Consider the following 24,664-nt stretch of genomic DNA (forward strand, 5'->3'; position numbering starts at 1 on the left):
CCATTAAAAATGTTCTTCAAGACTTTTGTGTTATAATTTGATAACCATTAGATTAGCATATTTTATAGGAAAAACATTTCTAAAATGTTACACTGTGTTTCTGGTGTATATTGGTTAATTAGAGATGGTTAAATCATGTTTATTTAGCTAAAAAACTAGTTTATTTTTCATTTTCAGTCTCTGCAGGAGAAGCGTGAACCTCTGCTCCTCCAGAGCCACTGTGCACACGACTACCATAATACAGCATAGACGCGCATTTGAGTTTTTGTTGCAGATATCGTGACTTACAGATTTACTATTCCCCTCTAATTTACCAACAATCTCATGCAGGCTGGTCAGAGATAGTCTGAGGGCCGGTTGTAGCCTGGGGGCAGTACATAACCCAGATCTGCTCTAGTATATAGAGTCTTTTTTGGACAGTAGAGACAGTAGGCTCTATTGTACACTCTGTGCAAGGCACATCGTGATGTTCATTGCTATCTTACACCCTGTAAACAGTCAATTTTCACGCCTTGCGCCCACATCATTAAAATAGTATCAGAGTTTATGAATATACTGATTGGCATGATGGTCTGGAAGTGAGGAGTGTTCAGGTAAATATCTTGTCTGTTTCTATGTTGGCGGCAGAAAACACGCCAGGTGCGCCACTGACTGATTTAAACCCTGACAACAGTCAACAGTCAGCCAACCAATCATATTTTAGCCAAGCAGGAGTGCTGTGCACATAGAACTCATACACTCTCACTCGTTACACACACACAGATGCACTGCAGCACAAAACTGCAGCTAATGAATCAACAATAAACAGAATAGAGAATAAAATAACATTGCTGTTCCCCTAAATTACATGCTAGCCCACCTTCACAGTGTGAATGCGCTGTTCAGTATCCTCTTCTAAGACGCACAAAAGCACCAAAAACAGAGCAAAATTTGACAATTGGCACACTGATTGGTTTATTTTACGCTACCCCCAAACCACACCCATGATTAATTAAGAGAATTAGTATGTGTCTTTTGTCTGTTTTGCCAAAAACATAATAAACTTGCTTAAATATCCTTGATGTCACATCCTTGAGTATGTAGTCTAACATCTCTGCACCTGATTTCCACAGGATCCCCCCGAATGTGCGGGACATCGTGTACTGCACGGGCGTGTCTCTGATGGACGAGGACGTGTGGGAGTTCATCTGGATGAAGTTCCACTCCTCCACGGCTATCTCCGAGAAGAAGGTCCTGCTGGAGGCTCTGACCTGCAGTGATAGCAGCGTCCTGCTCAACAAGTAATAATCAACCACAGCTACACTCAAACACTCAATCAGATAAAGGGTTAATACTTGTATATTAATGACTATTCGTTATTTAGGTCATAATAAGTTTCTACTATTGAACCTCGATCAGACAGGGTTATGAATGGAATAATTAAGAGTAATTGATGCAGAATTAATGCAGAAGAAGCCTTTTTTCTGAACACACGCCACAAACAGAGTCGCTTGAGGTATGCTAAAGCTAAAGCACATTTGAACAAGCCAGCTTCATTGTGGAATAAGGTGCTGTGTGGACTGATGAAACTAAAATTGAGTTATTTGGAGGACGGTATGCATGGTGGAAAAAGAACACAGCATTCCAAGACAAACTTTTAAATGCTCCCCACAGTAAAATGTTGTGGTGGTTTTATCATCATGCTGTGGTGCTGTGTGATCAGTGCAGGTACTGGGAATCTTGTTAAAGTTGAAGGTCACATGGATTCCAGTCAATATCAGAATTCAGATTTTTGAGAACAATATTCAAGAATCAGCGAGAAAATTGAAGTTAAAGCACCGGGGCTGGATCCTTCAACATGACAACGACCCTAAACACTAAACACTTACTGCTCAACATCTACTAAATCATTCATGCAGAGGAACAAGTACAACATTCTGGAATGATCATCTCAGTCCTCAGACCTGAATATTACTATAAATCTGTGGTGTGATTAAAGCAGGCTGTTCATGATCAGAAAACATCAAACCTGACTGAACTGGAGATCTTTTGTAAAGAAGAATGATCCAAAATACCTTCAAGCAGAAGCCAGACTCTCATTGGAAGCTATAGAAAGCATTTAGAGGCTGTTATTTCTGCTAAAAGAGGATCTAATAAATACTGATGTATTTTTTCTGTTGGGGTGAACAAATTTATGCACCTGTTTAAGTTTGTTTAAAGAAGTATTGCACACTTTCTGTAAATTGCACAAAAATCACTGTGTTCATCTGCTACATGATATACTGTATATGATTTGACTGTAATTGCTGATCCGAAAATCATGATAATTATCAGAGGTGCCCAACTTTTTTTCATATCATTCTGCTCTTTTAGTGAGTCTTCTCCATTAGATAAAGACGTAGGATCAAAGTGATCCCTCTGATTCATTGGACAGTAGAAGCAGACAACAGCTGAGGCAGGGCACTAATTTAACACTCCACTGTTAGAGCTAACAGATGCCCATGATTGGCTGAGCATCACGCTGAGCCATAGAGGCGAGAGGGGAACAAGGCCATCTTTTCCACCCGGAGAGCCGGGCCAATTGTGCTTTCTTGGACGAAGCCTTAGCTGCACCACTTGGGAGCCTCCATTCAGGGCCTGTTTACAAGTAGTCTCTAATTGGAACAGAAACGCTGTGGGTATCAGAACCAGCAGGTCCTCGAGGTTCAGTCGTTGTTAGCGGCGGAGGAAACAATGCTATCAGCTGGTATCTCTTGATTTTCTCCAGAAAACAACTTCGGATTGAAATCTCTTTTTTTTAACAAGGACTCGGCACAAAACAAAGTCCCATTGTTCTGAGACGGAAAAAGACGAGCAAAACTTTCTGTTTTATCAGTTTGGACACTTTGGGCCTCCTGCCGAGGAGCTGTGTGATGAGCGAGTCTGAATCACAGCTTGATCGCACTCTCACACTTTCTTGTTAAAAATAACGAAATTCCTGATTAGCAGAGGATCTGAGCTTACTGGAAACATTCAGTTGAGCACAATGGTAATAGTGGTAATCCATTGTGATATACACTGATCAAGCATAACATTATGACTACCTCCTTGATTCTACACCCATTATCCATCATTATTTTAGCTCCTCTGATTATACAGGACAATTTGTAGTTCTATAATTACAGACCAAACACCTCAGTGTCACTACTGTACTGAGATCACCAACAGAGTCCTGTGGTCAGAGTCCTGTGAACACTGATGAAGGACTAGAGAATGACCAATACAAACTGTGCAGCAACAGATTCAGAGTTTCTGTCTCTGACTTTACTTTATCTACAAGGTGGAGCAGCTGTAGGTAGGAGTGTGTAATAGAGTGGTGGATAGTGAGTGATTAAACACAGTGTTTAAAAACTCCAGCAGCACTGCTGTATCTGATCTACTCATACACTTACAGAACAACACACACTAATACTTCATACACCACCACCATGATAATCAGTGCTAATCACTGCAGTGCTGAGCATAATGACCCACCACCCAAATATTATAAATAATAATATCTGGTCTGTGGTGGTCTATTCTGTGGAATTCTGAATATTGAAGAACAGGAGTAGGAGGATAATAATAAAGATAATATGCAGAGAAACAGATACAGGACTACAGTCTGTAATTATGAAACTACAAAGTGTCCTATATGATTATTGGAGGTGGTCATAATGTATTGCTTGATCTGTGTATTATTAATTTTTTGGGCCAAAGTTGCTAAACATCTTCTCATTCATTGTTTCTTTAGAAACCAACAATATTTAAGCAATAGAACATGGGAGGGAGTGTGTTATCACGAATAACATCACAGCCGTGATGTTATTCGTGATAACACACGACTTCGAGTGTTCTATTGCTTTTATACAACAGTTTATTTTTACAAAATGAATATAGAAAATAAATCAAAGAACTTTAAGAAATTCAGTTTGAACATGCTTTAATATAGACTGTGCCTTCCGCCAAAAAAGTAGTTCCACAACAACTGTAACAGAACTGAAACTTAACTACAAAGCGGTGTATGGTTCAGGCAGACTAACACCACGAAAGTTAGCTTGAAAGCAAACTTGGGAATAAGTGAACATGGTAATGTTAGGAGCGTGAAATAATGCTAATACTCTCCTCTCCTGCTCTGTGAAGTTGTCTTCAGGTAAACGCTGTGCATTTTTTGAGCATTTCTGTTTGTTTTGCTGGGTGGTGTTGGTTAGCTTGCCGGTGTGGCTGGACTGTGGGTAGGAGTCAAGCTATCCGTGTTCGGAAATTCCCAGTCAGCGTAGCTTGCTTTAGCTCAGCATTAACTTAGTTTAGCCTAGCCTGGCTGGTTAAGTTATTGTTCTGGCTGTCAGACGGCATTAGCCAAGCGATTTTCCTTCCCTTTTTTCCACAAGTGTGTCGCAGCTGAGCGCTAGCCTGTGCTAAGCTAACGCTGCTGTTTTTGCCGGTGGAGGCGATGATTCAAAACTGTACTGTGTATATACGCCATTACTCGGCAACGCGTCGAGGGAGTGATACAAGTTTAGTGTGAGAAGGCCGTGATGTTATCACGAAAATCATCACGGCTAGAACACTTCTCAACCAATCAGATTGTGAGGTCGGAACTAACTGTTGTATAAAATAAAATAGATTATCCTGCTTTTGTTGGAGTAACTGTCAACTGTCCAGTTTGATTAGATTCCGATTCACAGGCTGTCTAATGCAGGAACCTTTTAGGCATGTTTCCACCAAAAGAGTCTTCCAAGAGCTAATGGAGGTTGCAGAACGTGTTCCTCAAATTTCTGAAACTACAAAGGTTCCTACTTAAGTTACTCAAACTCTTTAGTTTTTGACAAATATAGAAACTCTTCGGTTTCTTCTAAGACTCTTGAACTGTTGAATTCCTAAAAAGGTTCCAGAATTATTAGATTCCGATTACAAGGTCCCGGTTCAATTATCGCTTTGATTCTATATCAATTAATTTAAGGAAATTTCAGTTATAATAAAAAATATATATTTTTATATGAAATGTTGTAATTATACAAGGAACACTTAAAATCCCAATATTAAAATATTTGTCAAATATTAAAATATCTCTGTCGACTTAAGTAAAGTTGCGACACTGTGCTTCACATCTATATACAGGTTTGGAATGGCCACCTTACTAAAATGTTAGTGTGAAACATAATGTGATTCCAGAACATTAATGAGGCTTCGGAAGCCATAGGTTTTAACAATGCTGTATGAATGTATGTCCATACATATAAATCTTATGAGAGCTTTAGTCATTTTTTTGGCATAAAGAGAACTTGTAGATAGTTTAATCTCAAATACGTTCTGTAGTGGAGTTTGTTTGGGTTCTGCCGTTTTTTTCAAATATCAGAATGGTGTCGCATTAAATGGTTTCTCAGATTTGCTTTGGAGAAAAGCTTTTATAAAGCTCTTCCCTAACACTATGGTTTCTGAATTCTAAAGGCAACCAAACGTCTGCCTTCAGGTTTTTGGGCAGTGGTCCAAAAAAAAAAAAAAAATTGTCTTGTGAGATAAAAAGCGAGACATTAAAACTATACAAATATACGGGGAAAATAGGCTGATCCTGAAGATCGATCTCGGGTTTATTTAAATCGATATCGAATCATTCATATGAAGATTGATTAAAATCTATGAAGTCATTTTTTTAAACACACCCCTAGAAATAATACCAATTGGATAGGACTCCCTTATAAAGCAGATAAGTATGAGAACCACCATAATTATTTAATTTGGGTTTGGGCTAGAGGGGCATAAATCCTCCAGTATTGAGCTCCAGAGCAGTGGAACTGTGTTCTTTGGAATAATGGAGCTTTTTTGAGTACTTTTGGAATGAGATTCTCACAGCAATGCTCAATCAAAATCTAAAATAAAGTTTTCCCTGGACATTAGCAATAGTTACTCCATCAAAAGCAGGAAAAAATGCTTTATTATGCCCTTAATTTCAGAATAACCCTTTAAGAATGTGTCCCAATAAATTTGCCAGTATTTTGTACTTAAATTGCGAGCTCCACCCACATTTCTCTTGTTAAACACAATGTTATTTGATTATAAGGGCTAATACACTTGATTGCTGATGTATTATAGTAACTGAATCTTAATTCCCAATTTAAACCAAATTAACGCCCACAAAGCCGTAATTGTCCATAAAAGTCCGTTCTTAACTACTTGAAGCAATCTGGACCCATTCTGTTCAGCCCCAGCAGCTCCATCCATTCTTTCCCTGTCACTCAGGCCGGTAGTGGTCCATTCAGTTCTGGAGAAGTGGGTTCCAAAGACAAAGCCAGCAGCATGTAGGCACTCTGCCTGCCAGTCTCCACGGTGCCCTAAATCCTCTCAGAATTCAATAGCTGGATGGAGGGGGGTGACGGATTATCGGCCGGCCGGGCCAGTCGAGGAGATCCCAAAGCCCACGTGTATTTTCAGCCTCCGAGGACACTCTGTGGGCGTGACGTCTCCATTTGTGCCGGCTCTGCTGGCAGCCCACTGTATGAATACCCTCAGAAGAAGGAACATGGCCACACAGGCATTACCCCATTTTCTAAGTGCCGTATGTAAAGCAGCTCCAGAGGGATGACCTCACACACCAGTGCGGCCTTTACAGCTGTATATGGCCAATACCGAACATCGGTTCTAATGCAAGACCTCTTTAGGCATGTTTCCACCAAAAGAACCCTTTCAAGAGCCATGGAGGTTCTGGAACATGTTCCTCAAATTCTGAAACTCTTCTAAAAAAGGTTCCAGAACTATTTACTTACTGAACATTTTACAAATCCATAGAATTAGTTACTCCTACTTTAGCTACTCGAACTTTTTAGTTTTTGACAAATATAGAAACTCTTTGGTTTCTATGAAGGCTCCTGAACTCTTGAATTCCTCAAAAGATTCCAGAATTATTTTGTCCTTTGTTTCGATCTTTAAATGTCTGGAACTCTTTAGATTTTCCAACAAAAAACGTTAAGGTTTACAGACCTCTTTAGTTATTCATTCATTGAAATGCTGTGGAAAAGTTCTGAAACTCTATAGCATCTATTTTTTTTTCTCAAAAGGCCTTAGGAAAGTTCTGGGGAAAAAAAACATAAAATAACACAAAAATGATGAGTTTCTTTGATTTTACAAAATTGAAAACCTCTGGAATATAATGAAGAGGAAAATGGATGATCACAAACCATCAAACCAAACTGAACTGCTTGAATTTTTGCACCGGGAGTGGCATAAAGTTATCCAAAAGCAGTGTGTAAGACTGGTGGAGGAGAACATGCCACGATGCATGAAAACTGTGTTTAAAAACCAGGGTTATTCCACCAAATATTGGTTTCTGAACTCTTGAATCTGAACTTTGAGTATGAACTGGTTTTCTTTGCATTATTTGAGGTCTGATAGTTCTGCATCTTTTTTTGTTATTTCAGTCATTTCTCATTTTCTGCAAATAAATGCTCTAAATTACAATATTTTTATTTGGGCAAAATGTTCTCTGTTTATAGAATAAAACAACAATGTTCATTTTACTCAAACATAAACCTATAAATAGCAAAATCAGAGAAGCTGATTCAGAGTGGTCTTTGAAACATTTTCCAGAGCTTTTGAATTTTTCTTGAAGATTTTTGTTTTATTAAAAAAAATATATATATCTTATTTATTGCAAAGGTCACTCTAGCGAGCACTCAATTTTTTTATGAAAAGAAGGGTAGCCAATGGGGAAAAAAATCAGAAAAAGAGGCAGAGTCTGACTTCATATGTATCTTAGAAGGCATGCACTTTTCCTGACTGTCATAGTTGCAGAGGTATTGCTAATGATAGAGGGAGCCCACATGAGTCAGAGGGTTAATTTCTTATGTAAATGAAGGAAAAACAATGTGTTTATAGCTCATGATTTTTGTAAAAGCTTGTGGAGCTCCTGCCACAGAAGGTTTTTGATTCTCACTGAAAGTCTGTAGATCCTTAAAAAGGCTCCTGAATAGGTTCTAGACCTCTTTAGTCCCTCAGATGATTCCAGATCATTGCTGAATGTTTGCATAATAAGGAAACTTAGAGGAGCAGCAGTGGTCGTATGATTTTTTTTTTTTTTTGTAGCTGGTGTTATTGAACAGTGTAGTTTTAGACATTTAGGAACCCTTTCATGAATTTACTGTATATCCTTTTGTTTTACCATATGCTTTCTCCAGCTCCAGCTCCAGAGTGGTGGATGGCAGAGCTCTTTAATGTGAGGTCTAAAAGCCAAAGCAACAGTAAAACAGCAGCTGCAGCCTCCCTTTAGAGAGCTTTAATGGTGTCTGTTGTTGACGCTGTATGTTGTTTATTGCCTTTTTATATTACGCGTTAAGCTGCACTGTGCCTGGATGAGAAGCTATAAAGCAAATGCATCTTCTTTAGTGGAAGTAATGATTTAAAAGGAAGTGATACAGGTTTATATGTGCAAATCTGACACAAAGCTTTATTTTCTAGTAGATTAGATTCACATGTGGAGAATAATCGCATTCAACCAGTAAACAGTGGAAGGTTTTGTGCTAAAAAAAAGGTTTTTGTGCATTTGTATTAAAGAGGGCTTTAACATTGAATATGTCTATACTATACACTATATGAATATACAGAGGTGGAAAGTAACTAATTACATTTACTCACATTACTGTAATTGAGTAGATTTTATGAGTAATTTGTCATTTTTTAAAGTAGTTTTTAAAATAGGTCATTTTACTTTTACTCAAGTTCATTTTGATACAAGTAATTTACTTCGCTACATTGGAAAATTCTCCATTACTGAGTAAAAAATGAAATGCTGGGGAAAAAAACAAATTGTCTGAATAAAAAACATTGAGTTTTGTTCTCCATGGCAGCGCAGCTAAACTTTTCCATGCAGTGTGTATTACGGTTAGCGGGAGAGACGCTGTGTGAATCAGCTGTGTAGCCTAGGGTCTGTGTGCATGGCTCGGGTGAACCTGTGTTCTGTCGAGTTGTGCTACCCATCGATATGTGCTTCTTTATGGCACTGCGCATGCACCGACCAATCATGGTTTTCATGATAATTCCTTACGTTTTAATAAGAACATTAAACAATCTGCTTGGATGTAAATATCAGATAAAGCATAGCAATGGCAAGTTAAAAAATAATAATAAACTGTAAAACTATAAAAATACAGTTTATAGTCGCCTATATGACCATAACATTTTGCTTTTAACAGTAAAGAAAAAAATGGATCATAGAAACCTATACCACTTGTTCTTGAAAATGTTTTATGGGGTGGTCTTAACAAACACTGCCTACAAGGTCCAAATTATTTATGATTATTTATTTATTATTTATGATTTGTTGTACTTTTTACATCAAATAAATAAAAGTAACTATGTAACTTTTACTCGAAATACATTTTAAAATGACTTTTACTCGAGTAGATTTTTAGATGGGTACTTTTACTTTTAGTTGAGTAGAATTTTAGCAAAGTAAAGGTACTTTTACTCAATTACAATTTTTCAGTACTTTTTCCACCTCTGTGAATATAGACATATATACTGAAACATAATCATTAGTGTGTATTCAGTCCCCCTTTGCAGCTATACTTTAACAAAAGTATTGGGACACCTTCACATTACATCTACAGGAGGTTTAGCAACAACCCATTTTAAACTCATAACCATTAGTGTGTAGTCGGTCCCTCCTTTGCAGGTCTAACATAGAATTTCAATTACATCCATTAAAAAGTAGAAGACATGCATAGGATCGTTCAATTCCCCTCTATTTTATAGAACTCAAACCAACATTTTCCGCCATGTTGTAGAATTTACAACCAGAGACCAGATTCATCTACTCATTAGGTAGACTCAACCCATCTCCCAGACCAAATGTCTCAGACTGCCTTCATTGAGTTTTCAGTGCAGCCCAACGGACCAGACGCAAAGCAGATTTGTTCAGTAAGTGTAATTTCCCAGCAGTAAAGGTTCAGTTCATGTATTTTATTACCAAATAATCTACATTTACATCAAATTACAGTTCCAGAGTTCCTCTATGTTTATTCTGTGTACCGGTGAGACGAACCAAAGTTACTACGCTTCAGTTTAAAACCTGAGCTGCTGCCAGGGAGTCTGCGGTAAAAGTAACGGTACCAGAAGTCCAGCACATATAAGTATGCTAACATTAGCTAACGGCTAGCTACTTACAAATTGCTCTTAGATCGCATTGACAGTTTTACTCTAACAACAGATTTACAGAAAGAAAAATCCAAAGAAATTTGTTAACAACAAAGTAATTGTTAACATGCCTAACAGTAATAGTGGTAGTAATTTAGTAATCTAGTAATAGTAGTAGTTATAGTGATTAGCTAGCTAATTGCTTGTTTGCATGACTACAATTCAGCTACTGCAAACAATCTGTTCCAGCCGACGTTGTCTACTAACCATTTTATTTTTAAGTGTAGCCCCATTATTTATAATTATACCACAGTTAGTTCCGACCCTGCAATGTGATTGGCTGAGAGGCGTTCTATGAGTGTCGTTATCAGCCGGTAATGCACTGTAACCGAAGCTCCCCAGCTACTCCGCCACATACAGACAGGTAACCTAGCAACGATACAGCGCTTACAAGCCAAACAACACAGCTACAAACAGAGCAGCAATGGTACTATTTTAACTCGGAGAGTATTTTTAACCAAAAAGATCATATTTTCTCATCCTCTTTAACTCAAAGTCATTCAATAAACAGTGATAATGAAACTGTGGTATAATCGTAATAATACACTCGAGGTTTGTGCTATAATGTGTAATATTGGCACACAGCCTGCGGCCTTATGCCTATGACCGCAGCACAGCAGTGCCAATATTACACGTTATAGCACAAACCTCGATAGTATTATTGCGTACATAAGTGTAGCACCTTCTTAAGATAACAATAGGGAATACAATTTAAAAACTGTTTTTTGAGGAATACTGATTTCTGAGGCAAATAAAAATGTGGTAAATGGAGATGGAAAGACAGTTTTAAAGAGAAAAATGGGATGTAAAATACCCGTGGTTGTTTTGTCAGGGAAACCTATGCCGATGGCTGAGCTACACATCATACTGCAACCAGCCAGCAGAGGGAGTAGACATGTTTAGAAATAATTAACCAGTTTTATTGCAAGTTGAAACCCAGCTAATAAACTTTAGCTATGATAAAGATTTCTAAACATTACAAGTAACGTTCTTAAAATGTTCAATCTGTCAAGTTTTCTGAATGTTTTTAGAACATTTTTAAGTGTTCTGGTAACGTGGGTGCAATTTCACTTGTGTACATTTTTTAATTGTTAGATTTTGAAATGCTAGTTTTAACATTGTCGTAATGTTAGTAATCGTCTAGCTGGGAACGTTATAGCAGACTAACCTTCCAGGAACCTTTTTAAAGCAAATCTAAAAGTTCTTAAAATGAAAAATGTTTGTGTAATATGTTTATCCAGATCTCAATCACTTGCCAGTACAAAAAAAAGCAGAATCATACAGCTTAGCTTAGCATGCTGCTAAGTGCTAATTAACGAAACGGAAGGTGAAGAAAAGATGCCGAAGCAGCTGTGAAGAGGAGCTGTGTCGGTACGAAGTGTCAGACAGAGCTGGAAGGAAAACAGGAGGTATAGGCTTTGGAAATCCATTAGCCCCGTGCATGTGCTAATTGGAAACAGTAGCATCACGCTACGACACAGTGTGTTAGCATTAGCACATGGCACTAACGACTCCAGCTAGAAACAGCCTTCAACCCAGAGTGTCACAGCCAAGGCAGCATGAAAACAGCAGCTGTGGCCTCCCTGTGGAGGGGTTTAGCGGTGTTAGGCCTGGGCCTGGTTAGTTAGCGCTGATTGCAGGCGGCTTTTTTGGATGCTGGCTGAGCGCCTAGCGGAGCTTCTGGAGGCAGCTTGGGAAACTTCTTTGTGTCGTGTGCAGGTAGTGTCTGATGATTCATACTGAATCTTCTGAAGGATGGAAGTTTGAATGATTTAATTCCTGGCAGTGCTAGACCTGCAGCAATTTAGCACTAGCACATTAGCAACACATGAGTTATAAATTATACAACTTTACTTTAAGTTGCACCCATTGCTGACACAGATGTGCAAATACACTCATAAACACATAGCGTATCTAGTCCCTGTAGTAGAGAAGTATTGCCAATAGGATAGGACTATCTGGAACTGAAGTAAAAAAAATAATAATAATTAACCTACTAACACCTTGCTTAATTACTGGCATTATAAAGCCCTATAAATAACTGGCTGTTATAAAGCCCTCTGGAATAATGGTGGTTTTGTATCTGAATGCAATTAAATCCTCAAGGCAGTCGTTAAAGACTGTAGAGAGAGTTTTGTCACCTTGCATTTATTAAAATAGCTATTTGTCCACTGCCACACACTGTAATTACACTTTGGGCGCGTTTCCATGGCGATCCATGTAAACACAACAGCGAGTGGAAATGGAGGAGCTACTGAACCAATACCTCAGTGTAGGAAATACAAATTCGCCCCAAATCGAAATAAATAAGTCAGAGTCAGTGTCTCTCCTCTGCTTCAGTGTTTTTGTTTATAGCACTTAGACACCGCCATCGTGCTCCGTGTGCAAAACCTGATATCATGTGACAGCGTGATGTCATGTGATCAAGAAAGCCACAAAACTCACTGGTCCTCCTGTTTTTTTCAATTGCAGTTTGGATGCAGGAGTTTTATCACTGAGTAAAAGTATGAAATATTTACTTTTCCTGTCATTATGATGGTAAAGACACATTGACATAAGCGGAAATATATACATTACACATATTCATACACTATACATATCACAAATAACAGTTCTTCAACACTGATAGGTCAGGTTCAAGACACTAGTTAAGACATTGTTAAACATTATTACGTTTTAATACTTAAGAATGATGTCAATTGAGACATTAGTTTAACATTTTTTTGAATTATTATTAATAATAATTGTAACTAGTGTTAATTATTAATCAGTTGAGACATTCTGTCTTTCTCCTTTCCAACATGAATTATGTTCCAGTGATGGAAAAATACAATACCAGTCAAAAGTTTGGACAAAGATCATTCAGTGTGTTTTCCTTTTTTTAATCATTTTTTACATTGTAAATTTAAACACATTTTTTACTGTTAAGTATGTAATTCCATATGTGTCCCTTAATTGTTTTCTTAATGTCTTTAATGTCATTCTACAATGTAGAAAATGAATTAAATAAAGAAATAAAGAAAAAATACTAAATGAGAAGTTGGGTATCGACTGGTACTGTATAAGAATTTCAATCTGTAATGCACACAAAATAAGACTTTAATATTCTAATATAAAATGTAATATAAAATATATTAAAGGCCCATTGCATTTTTATTTTATATTTGACTGTTACAAAAACTCTCCCTAAACAATTAACGTCTCAATCTCATCTTTTAACATAACCTCTCAATTAGTGTTAAGTGCAACAGAACATGTTAAATAAGTTTATGTAAAATACATTATGTCCATTGTCTATTTTAAATGCAGGGTCTGAAGGGGTTAAGTACTATTAATTCCTGCACCCTTGTTGTAAAGAGTTATGCATTAGTCTTTGCATATGTATTAATTCCTGAGCACTTTTTAATGAAATGCGTTTTTTTAATAAAGGCTGTAGGGTATAGCAGTGCGTGAACTGTAAGACGGGCTGTGTGGACTGTGTGAATGGAGGATATCTGAAACGCTTCCTGGCTGTTCTTTTTTCCGGACCCCCCCTGCTCTCAGGCTCGGCCTCCAGCAGGACTTCATTGATTTAAGCTACACTTGAATTTCACACAGCATGCACAACCATGGGCTGGGTATAAGAGCTGTGTGCCTGATGTAGGGGAGAGGTATGATATCGGGCCGGTGCTGTGCATCAGTCTATGTATCATAAAATATCTCTCTGAACTCCAGATTGAAGAGCTAGTTTGATGTTAGCATCAAAAGCGTTTCTTATATACCTAGCTTTGGTGTTTTTTTCCATATACAGTACCAGTTAAAGAGCTTGGAAACACTCTAAATTATTCATTGTATTGTAGACTAATATTAAAGTCATTCAAACTGTGGAGAAAAACTTATGGAATTATTTAGGAAAAAAAGAAGTTTTAAACAAACCGGATTATGAACAATAGTGGGTGCAGGTGAATTATGGGAGTTGAAATGAGGTCTGATAATGGGAGCAGGTGAATTATGGGAGTTGGAGTGAGGTCTGATAGTGGGTGCAGGTGAATTATGGGAGTTGTAGTGAGGTCTGATAGTGGGTGCAGGTGAATTATGGGAGTTGGAGTGAGGTCTGATAGTAGTGGGAGCAGGTGAATTATGGGAGTTGGAGTGAGGTCTGATAATACTGGGTGCAGGTGAATTATGGGAGTTGGAGTGAGGTCTGATAGTAGGGGTGCAGGTGAATTATGGGAGTTGGAGTGAGGTATGACAGTGGGTGCAGGTGAATTATGGGAGTTGGAGTGAGGTCTGATAGTAGGGGTGCAGGTGAATTATGGGAGTTGGAGTGAGGTCTGATAGTAGTGGGTGCAGGTGAATTATGGGAGTTGGAGTGAGGTCTGATAGTAGTGGGAGCAGGTGAATTATGGGGGTTGGAGTGAGGTCTGATAGTAGTGGGAGCAGGTGAATTTTGGGAGTTGGAGTGAGGTCTGATAATAGTGGGTGCAGGTGAATTATGGGAGTTGGAGCAAGGTCTGATAGTGGGTGCAGGTGAATTATGGGAGTTGGAGTGAGGTCTGATAGTAGTGGGTGCAGGTGAATTATGGGAGTTGGAGTGAGGTATGACAGTGGGTGCAGGTGAATTATGGGAGTTGGAGTGAGGTCTGATAGTAGGGGTGCAGGTGAATTATGGGAGTTGGAGTGAGGTCTGATAGTAGTGGGTGCAGGTGAATTATGGGAGTTGGAGTGAGGTCTGATAGTAGTGGGAGCAGGTGAATTATGGGGGTTGGAGTGAGGTCTGATAGTAGTGGGAGCAGGTGAATTATGGGAGTTGGAGTGAGGTCTGATAGTGGGTGCAGGTGAATTATGGGAGTTGGAGCGAGGTCTGATAGTGGGTGCAGGTGAATTATGGGAGTTGGAGTGAGGTCTGATAGTAGTGGGTGCAGGTGAATTATGGGAGCTGGAGTGAGGTTTGATAGTGGGTGCAGGTGAATTATGGGAGTTGGAGTGAGGTCTGATAGTGGGTGCAGGTGAATTATGGGAGTTGGAGTGATGTCTGATAATGGGAGCAGGTGAATTATGGGAGTTGGAGTGAGGTCTGATAGTGGGTGCAGGTGAATTATGGGAGTTGTAGTGAGGTCTGATAGTGGGTGCAGGTGAATTATGGGAGTTGGAGTGAGGTCTGATAGTAGTGGGAGCAGGTGAATTATGGGAGTTGGAGTGAGGTCTGATAATACTGGGTGCAGGTGAATTATGGGAGTTGGAGTGAGGTCTGATAGTAGGGGTGCAGGTGAATTATGGGAGTTGGAGTGAGGTCTGATAGTAGTGGGTGCAGGTGAATTATGGGAGTTGGAGTGAGGTCTGATAGTAGTGGGAGCAGGTGAATTATGGGGGTTGGAGTGAGGTCTGATAGTAGTGGGAGCAGGTGAATTTTGGGAGTTGGAGTGAGGTCTGATAGTGGGTGCAGGTGAATTATGGGAGTTGTAGTGAGGTCTGATAGTGGGTGCAGGTGAATTATGGGAGTTGGAGCGAGGTCTGATAGTGGGTGCAGGTGAATTATGGGAGTTGGAGTGAGGTCTGATAGTAGTGGGTGCAGGTGAATTATGGGAGCTGGAGTGAGGTTTGATAGTGGGTGCAGGTGAATTATGGGAGTTGGAGTGAGGTCTGATAGTGGGTGCAGGTGAATTATGGGAGTTGGAGTGATGTCTGATAATAGTGCGTGCAGGTGAATTATGGGAGTTGGAGTGATGTCTGATAATAGTGGGTGCAGGTGAATTATGGGAGTTGGAGTGAGGTCTGATAATAGTGGGTGCAGGTGAATTATGGGAGTTGGAGTGAGGTCTGATAGTGAGAGCAGGTGAATTATGGGAGTTGGAGTGAGGTCTGATAGTAGTGGGAGCAGGTGAATTATGGGAGTTGGAGTGAGGTCTGATAGTGGGTGCACGTGAATTATGGGAGTTGGAGTGAGGTCTGATAGTGAGAGCAGGTGAATTATGGGAGTTGGAGTGAGGTCTGATAGTAGTGGGAGCAGGTGAATTATGGGAGTTGGAGTGAGGTCTGATAATACTGGGTGCAGGTGAATTATGGGAGTTGGAGTGAGGTCTGATAGTAGGGGTGCAGGTGAATTATGGGAGTTGGAGTGAGGTCTGATAGTAGTGGGTGCCGGTGAATTATGGGAGTTGGAGTGAGGTCTGATAGTAGTGGGAGCAGGTGAATTATGGGGGTTGGAGTGAGGTCTGATAGTAGTGGGAGCAGGTGAATTTTGGGAGTTGGAGTGAGGTCTGATAGTAGTGGGTGCAGGTGAATTATGGGAGCTGGAGTGAGGTTTGATAGTGGGTGCAGGTGAATTATGGGAGTTGGAGTGAGGTCTGATAGTGGGAGCAGGTGAATTATGGGAGTTGGAGTGATGTCTGATAATAGTGCGTGCAGGTGAATTATGGGAGTTGGAGTGATGTCTGATAATAGTGGGTGCAGGTGAATTATGGGAGTTGGAGTGAGGTCTGATAATAGTGGGTGCAGGTGAATTATGGGAGTTGGAGTGAGGTCTGATAGTGAGAGCAGGTGAATTATGGGAGTTGGAGTGAGGTCTGATAGTAGTGGGAGCAGGTGAATTATGGGAGTTGGAGTGAGGTCTGATAGTGGGTGCACGTGAATTATGGGAGTTGGAGTGAGGTCTGATAGTGAGAGCAGGTGAATTATGGGAGTTGGAGTGAGGTCTGATAGTAGTGGGAGCAGGTGAATTATGGGAATTGGAGTGAGGTCTGATAGTAGTGGGTGCAGGTGAATTATGGGAATTGGAGTGAGGTCTGATAGTGAGAGCAGGTGAATAATGGGAGTTGGAGTGAGGTCTGATAGTAGTGGGAGCAGGTGAATTATGGGAGTTGGAGTGAGGTCTGATAGTGGGTGCAGGTGAATTATGGGAGTTGGAGTGAGGTCAGATAGTGGGAGCAGGTGAATTATGGGAGTTGGAGTGAGGTCTGATAGTAGTGGGAGCAGGTGAATTTTGGGAGTTGGAGTGAGGTCTGATAATAGTGGGTGCAGGTGAATTATGGGAGCTGGAGTGAGGTCTGATAGTGGGTGCAGGTGAATTATGGGAGTTGGAGTGATGTCTGATAATAGTGGGTGCAGGTGAATTATGGGAGTTGGAGTGATGTCTGATAATAGTGGGTGCAGGTGAATTATGGGAGTTGGAGTGAGGTCTGATAATAGTGGGTGCAGGTGAATTATGGGAGTTGGAGTGAGGTCTGATAGTAGGGGTGCAGGTGAATTATGGGAGTTGGAGTGAGGTATGACAGTGGGTGCAGGTGAATTATGGGAGTTGGAGTGAGGTCTGATGGTGGGTGCAGGTGAATTATGGGAGTTGGAGTGAGGTCCGTGATGTGAGGTAAATCATGTCTAACAGTCTTACAGTGAATGAATGGCAATGTCATGGCCCAAGCGCTGGTAATTCTGAGCTAGGTAATTCAACCTAGAAAAGGCATTTCCATTTTGCCTGTTTTATTTACCCAAGAAAATGGACCCAAATTGGTATCAAAGGAACAAAGGAAGCAAACAGGATTGCCATGTTGCATCATAGCTAATGTTAAGACGCTAATGATGCAATGTTTGTTCTACTGGAGAGCAGTAATTAACTGCTACTATCTCCACTGCCCCACCGGCTCTTCCTGAGCACAGCGTTTAATTCAGACTGGAGCCGAAAGTAGAGAATGCTACCTTGCATCCAAAAAGGCCAACTTTGTCACCTTGCCTTGTTTTCTCGCAAACTTCAAGCATCTGCTGGTCCAGCATGTTAAGCGCTGTCCCAGTAGACAAAGGGACGAGCGGGGGAAAGTCAGAACAAGAAATTAGCAAAGGAGCTGAGGAGAAACTTCTGGGTGGTTCCCACAGAGATTTATCACCTTCCGGACGTTGTCGAGCAGCTTCAGCATTCTTTGGAAGCTAATGAGGATGGCAGGCTTGGGCTGGGCTGGGATCTGCTGTTTTATATATGGTGCTCATGTGTGCTTTTGTGCTTTTTAGCTAAAGTCAGGTATACTTGAGTCAGTATCAGAATGCTGTGCCTTGTGACCTTTTTGTGTGGCGTTGTGTAGTTACAGTGCATTTCAAGCGAGGTGTGTGTCCGGTGTAGGTATAATGCAGAAGTATAAGTTGGCCTTTAGTGGCTTAGTGGTTAACACCTTCACCTACAGTGCTTGGGTCAAGTCCCTACCGAGGTGGAGTGCTCTGTTAACATGTTCATATTTTTATATAATAACTGCTAGAGGGAGCACACAGTTTATTTAAAAAAGAATGGAAGTGAATGAAGCTAAATTACTGAAAATTGTTTAAAACTAATTAAAAACAAAAAAAAAAATAGCTTACTATAAAGTAACTATCCACTTGGTCAGGATGTATTTTGCTAAAAAAAAAAAAAAAGCAAAGAAAACAAAACTATATATTTCAGTTTTTCGGAGTTGCAATGGTTTTGGGCTGGTGATGAGTTGAAAGGGTTTCTAGCAAAAAGAAAAACAAATGAACGTGAACTAGTTCATTTTTGGAATTATGTTTTTGGTGTTTTTTAATGAACTATGAACATAAACTACTTTTTTAAATCAGTATGAATTAAACTATGAACTTTATATCCAAGTTTCATTTCTACGGTGTTGTCACATGAAAATATAAATGATAAAATTAGGGTGTATTTATGAGAGATACTGTATTTAAATATTGATGCCTATGGCAAGTCAGATATAGTTGTGTGAATTAAACACCTATGGAATCCTGAGACACAGATACTAAAAATTAAACAATGCAGTCACACCTGAAATGTTGCATCTTCTCACTTCCTCTTTCCTTTTCTTCCCGACAGTACTCTGTAACATATATAGGTGTCACTCCAGATTCTTGCTGTAAATTGAAGTGTAATTGAGGTGAAATGGGAAAGGCACTGCTCACTAATAGGACTGAATAAAAGTTGGTCTTTCAGCTATACGTTTAGTATGCATTGCTTAATCACCTCTATACTCTACACTCTACCAGAGTATGCATAGTATGCTACACTCTCCCAGAGCCTATATTGTAACAAGAATCCACAAACTGTATGAACTGAATTAGAGGATACACGCAAGAGTGGTCTTTAGCATATATTGGGTAGTTGGCCTTTTAAATTAGACAGAAAATGGTTTTAAATTTATATAAAAGTCTCTGAGACTACTTTTGGATAGTGCACCACTTGGTGAGAGATTGTTGACTGCTAGACCTACATCTATAATGCAAACCAAAGACATCAAACTTTTGCAACAAATCCTGGATATGTTTTGGAGCCATTGATGGTCAGGTTTGAGTTTGAAGACTTGAGTGACTCAACTACTGGTGTGTTGATCCAGTGTGCATCGCATACGACACTCAGTCATCCTTAGTAGTGATTTAAGGGACACCAACATCTTAGTAATAACATGCAGGGCTTTCTGCAGCCAACTGGCGTTTTTCCAGGGATTTCGTTCATAGCCCACCAGATTTATCACCAATTCAGCATTAATGGCACCGGCTGGGACACCAGCTTTGGCAATCTTTCAGTGACTGTACAGATATATGATGGTTGTTCCCAATTCTGGACCTGTAAAGGGTCCTAACCACCTGCTCTGCACATTCCTGTGGATTCCTTGCTTGAGAATGCCATTTCCAGCTTGGAAAGGGCTCATTAGCAAGGGCTCATTAACTTTGATTAGCTTTAGATCAGGTGTCCTGGGGGTAGGGTAAACACTAAAAAGTGCAGGGCATGAGGCCAGAAAAGCTATGAGACAAAGGTCATTCATGGAACGCTTTGAGAGATCTAAAAGGGTTAAAGCCACCTTGGTTAGCAGTCAACGGTCTCTCACCAAGAGGTACACTACCCAAATGTGTGCAGGTGGGGGAAGCATTTTATCTATACACTCTTTGACAGAGAAGTTCTGACTGTATAAACGATGGTAGTGCCAAGCCCTGGTCATGGAAGGGTTCTTTACCCCCTTATTCATTCGAGAAGAGCCCATTTATTGTCTGATTAGCTGGATCATGTGTTCTGGGAGCAGGGTAAACAGTAAAATGTGCAGAACAGAGGGTCAAGAAACCACCCTTTTGAAGCATTGTTCAAGCAATCCTTTGAAGCACCTTCATTTTTAAGAGTACATGAAATATCTAGCAGGGTTAGCCATGGTTAGCAGTCAGGGATTTCTCACCAAGAGGTACACTAACCAAAGTGACCACTGAGAGCCTTTTTATAAGGCAGCGTAAAGAGCATTTTGCACATTCTTGTGTCAAGATCCAGTGTCTAATTAGAGTTTGCAGAAATCTAGGGTGCAGTATTCAATGAGTCAATGAGTGGATATGATTCCCAACCCCATGTCCCTGCACATTTCAGTGGCATCCCTGCTCTATACTACCATCTCCAACCCAGGGAGGGCTCATTAATGATCTAATTAGCTGGATCATGTTCGTTAGGAGCAGGGTAAACAGTAAGACGTGCAGTGCAAGAGGTCAGGAGGTCAGGAAGCCTCCATTCCAAGGCTTCGTTTGAGGAACCCTTAGAAGAACCTCTGTTTTTAAGAGTGCACAAGAGGCTTTTAAGCATCTATCAGGGTTAACACCACACTGCTACCTCTGCTGCACAGTAAAGTAAAGGTTTAGAAAGGCGAGTGTGAACCGTGTGTACAGATCTGAGGCTCGGCGGCATTAGCATTAATCTCCTGGGTGTTCTCCGGAGGACGAGCTCAGAGTTCAGATGGAGAACAGAGGAGGAAAGAAAGGGAAATACACTGAGAAGCTGATGAGAACGAGAGGCTTTGGTTTTTCCTGACCACAGCAAAGCAATTACCCCCAGTGTAATTGCAAATTGAAAACTTGTACACCGTGGCGGCGTCTCTTTCTTTGAACGCCTCGTGTCCTATTTTCTTCCTTAATCCCCACTTGACATTTTGCGCCAATTTGACGCAAGCTGACGTGTCCGCATTTGATTCCGCGTCTCCAGGTTAATTCTTTTTTAAAGATCTGGTATTATGGCACTAATGCACAAAACATATTTCTGAATAATTGAGTTTTGGGGGGGCTCTTCAATATCTGTCTTATTCAGTTTAGAAGTGAAGGAGTGTTATTTTATACACTCTGTATTCACTTCTGAATAACAAAACAGTCCTATCTGACCTTCTGCTGCTCCACTGTTCCACTGTTTTATAATTATGAATCACATTTAAATCTTCAAATGCCTTATTTGTGTTTTTGGTAAACAACAGAATCTAAAATCCTCTCGTTTTGAACCCCAGAAGGAGAACATTTGTTGAATTTTGGTAAACAGGCAATTCTTATCAAGAATTTATATATTTAATTGTTTAACACCTTTAAATATGTAATATTTCTCATTTTAAGACTGCTGAACTTTTAGCTTATTTCAAGCATTTGTTTACTGCTAAAGTTTCTGTTAATTCTTAAAATAAGAAAAACCATTAAAAAATGAAATGCACTTTTTGGCCAAAGGTATTGGGACTCCTGGTCGTTCATTGTTTCTACTGAAACTATGCCAATAGTTGGATAAATGTACACTTCAACATCTAATCTATACTTAATATATAAAAGTAATGCCAAAATAACTAGCTTTTATTTTACACTTAAATCTAATATATAAATCTACTTTTGTTCATTTTCATAGTGTCCAAAAAAATAAATAAATTAAGACTATTTAAAATGTATAACATGTTTGAATTTGTTTTTTTATTTTAAAGTGATTTTATCCAGTGAAAGTGTATTATCATATGGTTAGATTACTATTTCGCAACACAAACTAAACAAAGGCCTATTCTCTACAAGTATGGAAATAGATTTCACCAGAAAAATACTTTTTTGGCACAGAATTCGACCCATTTTTTGTCTTCTTTCCTTCCACTGTTCCGAGAGCAGGTACAGGACTGGTAAACTGGCCTATTAAGCTTCACAGTCAAAATCACAGCTAAAAAAATTAATTTACAAATCAATACTGAATCACATTTAAATTTTTAAGTGCCTGGTTTGCATTTCTGGTAAACAACAGAATCAAAAGGCTTCTTCTTTTGATTTCCAGCATGAACAAATCTGATTAAGAGTTACCATATTTAATTAATTAATAATATAAAAAATAGATATTTTGCATGCATTAGTAATGCTCCTCACATCATAATAAATAAGTCCAAGGACAAGAACAAAGATAAATAACAAGTGAAATCCATTTAAATCCAATATATTCATTTTAGACTGCTGAAAAACTGAAAATGTCTTATTATACTGTCTGAAAGAAATTGCTTATTTCAAACATTATGGGCTCTATTTTAGTGATCTATAGGCAGGTGTAACATGGAGGAGGCAGGATGTAAAGTCAGGCGCAAGTCAGGTTTATTCTCCATATTTACAAAATAAACTAACAAAACACTAAGGAAGAACTATAAAGAAAAAGGTTACTGAAACAAACACTATACACCAGAAGATAAACTAAAAGACTGAAACAAACAGGCCAAAATAACAAAGAAACTAACTACATAAAGCAAACCTGGAAAACTGAAGACAAAAAACACAACAGGTCTGAGGCTAAACAAAACATTAAAACACGATCTGGAAAGATTAACAGGACACGGTCAAACAAAAAGCGCGACAGAGAACAATGGATCACATGAGGTATTTATACACAGGCACACACTAGGGACACCTGTGGAAGTAATGAGGGGGCAGAGTTACAAATGAGACACAAGGTGACAACACTAATGGCTTGGGCAGGGCTAGGGCAGGAGCACAGAAAACCAAAAGAGGGAAAAACACAGGACAGACACAGGCTAATATGTGACAGCAGGCCTCAACCGTGCACTATACAGCTGGGTTGGTTGCTATTATGAGAATGCCAGAAATATTCCCTGCACAGCTGGAAACTCGCAAAAGGCATGATATAATTCTCTTAATGTATGGTGTATGTATGATTGGCTTGAGTGTGGAATATGGAGCTAAACTAGTGTTTCTTTCTCACAGTAAAAGTCTCAGTTAAACTCAGTAATTCATTACATTACAATATTGTAATTTAAAGAACATCAGAAACTATCCTGAGTTACAGCATTTATAAATAATATCATCATTTTTTTCATGATTAAATCACAGAATTTTGTTTTGATTTAAACAATTCCTTTTTTAAGTGAATGACACTACTAAAAGAAATATAATTTAATTTTGCCAATATTAAACAAATTATTTTATTTACACTTAAATGCCCGGTATTAAAAGCTTTAGCTTTAGAAAATTTAGCTATTGTAATTTTTTATAATTGTTATTGATTGAGCCCACTAATGTTAACCTCATAACCCATATGTCTATTATTTACTGTATATTATATACAGCTCTGGGAAAAAAACAAAAAGAGACCACTTTAAAATGATGAGTTTCTTTGATTTTATCAAATTGAAAACCTCTGAAATATAATCAAGAGGAAAATGGATGATCACAAGCTGAACTGCTTGAATATTTGCACCAGGAGTAAAGGCATTAAGATATCCAAAAGCATTGTGTAAGACTGGTGGAGGAGAACATGCCAAGATGTATGAAAACTGTGATTAAAAACCAGGGTTATTCCACCAAATATTAATTTCTGAACTCTTAAAACTTTATGAATATGATCTTGTTTTCTTTGCATTATTTGAGGTCTGGAAGCATTTTTTTGTTATTTCAGTAATTTCTCATTTCTTTATTTGGAATTTGGGAGAAATGTTGTCTGTAGTTTATAGAATAAAACAACAATGTTCATTTTACTCAAACATATACTTATAAATAGCAAAATCAGAGAAACTGATTCAGAAACGGAAGTGCAGAAACGGAAGTGCTCTCTTATTTTTTTCCAGAGCAGTGGATATGTTTTTACTTATTATAGTTATTAATTCTAATGCAAAAGCTAAATGAACTTTCGCTTAGCCTACAAAGTCCCAAAGGGTTCAATCTTAGGGCCTATAAGGTTCATACTGATCATAATGTAGTAGTTATGGAAAATAAAGAGGCATGGGTGTAAGTACTAGGTCTAAATGGGTTACAGTGCATTCGATCAGTTTTATATTTGTGAAATATTAATATTTGTTTGTTTGTTTGTTTGTTTCCTTGTTTTCCAGGCTGCTCAATCTCTCTCTAAGCTCAGACCTGGTCCCAGATCAGGACGTCATCGACGTGATCATCCACGTGGGCCGCAATCCGCACGGACGCCACTTAGCGTGGAGGTACTTCAGGGAAAAGTGGGACATGCTGAACTCCAGGTACGCTGTTCTGAGCATCACAGGCAGTTCCTCTGTTGGTTACCGTGTGTTATTATATAAATCTTTAACTCTCTCTCTGTCTCTCCCGGGGTGTTATGAAATATATATGCGGATTCTCGCGCTCGTGAGCCGACGCTGCTGAATCCTGATGCTCTTGTTTGTGTGTGTAGAGCTATAGAGCACATAATGAATAATATTTATTGGCTTTGCCGTGCAAGCGTCCCCCGGAGTGGGGCGCCGTGGCTTGTAAACAGCCGGGC

General features: G+C 39.2%; 1 protein-coding gene across 1 annotated transcript in view; it reads left to right on the top strand.

Annotated features, from left to right (window-relative positions):
- LOC103029429 (thyrotropin-releasing hormone-degrading ectoenzyme) overlaps positions 1 to 24,664 on the top strand; it is a 473,221-nt gene that overhangs the window by 440,785 nt on the left and 7,772 nt on the right. Inside the window, exons 17-18 of the mRNA XM_022671576.2 lie at positions 1,113 to 1,280; positions 24,264 to 24,404. Of these exons, the coding sequence (XP_022527297.2) occupies positions 1,113 to 1,280; positions 24,264 to 24,404 (309 nt within the window). The remainder of the gene's footprint in view (positions 1 to 1,112; positions 1,281 to 24,263; positions 24,405 to 24,664) is intronic.

Source organism: Astyanax mexicanus, chromosome 2 (assembly GCF_023375975.1).
Source record: "Astyanax mexicanus isolate ESR-SI-001 chromosome 2, AstMex3_surface, whole genome shotgun sequence".
Taxonomy (NCBI): domain Eukaryota; kingdom Metazoa; phylum Chordata; class Actinopteri; order Characiformes; family Acestrorhamphidae; genus Astyanax; species Astyanax mexicanus.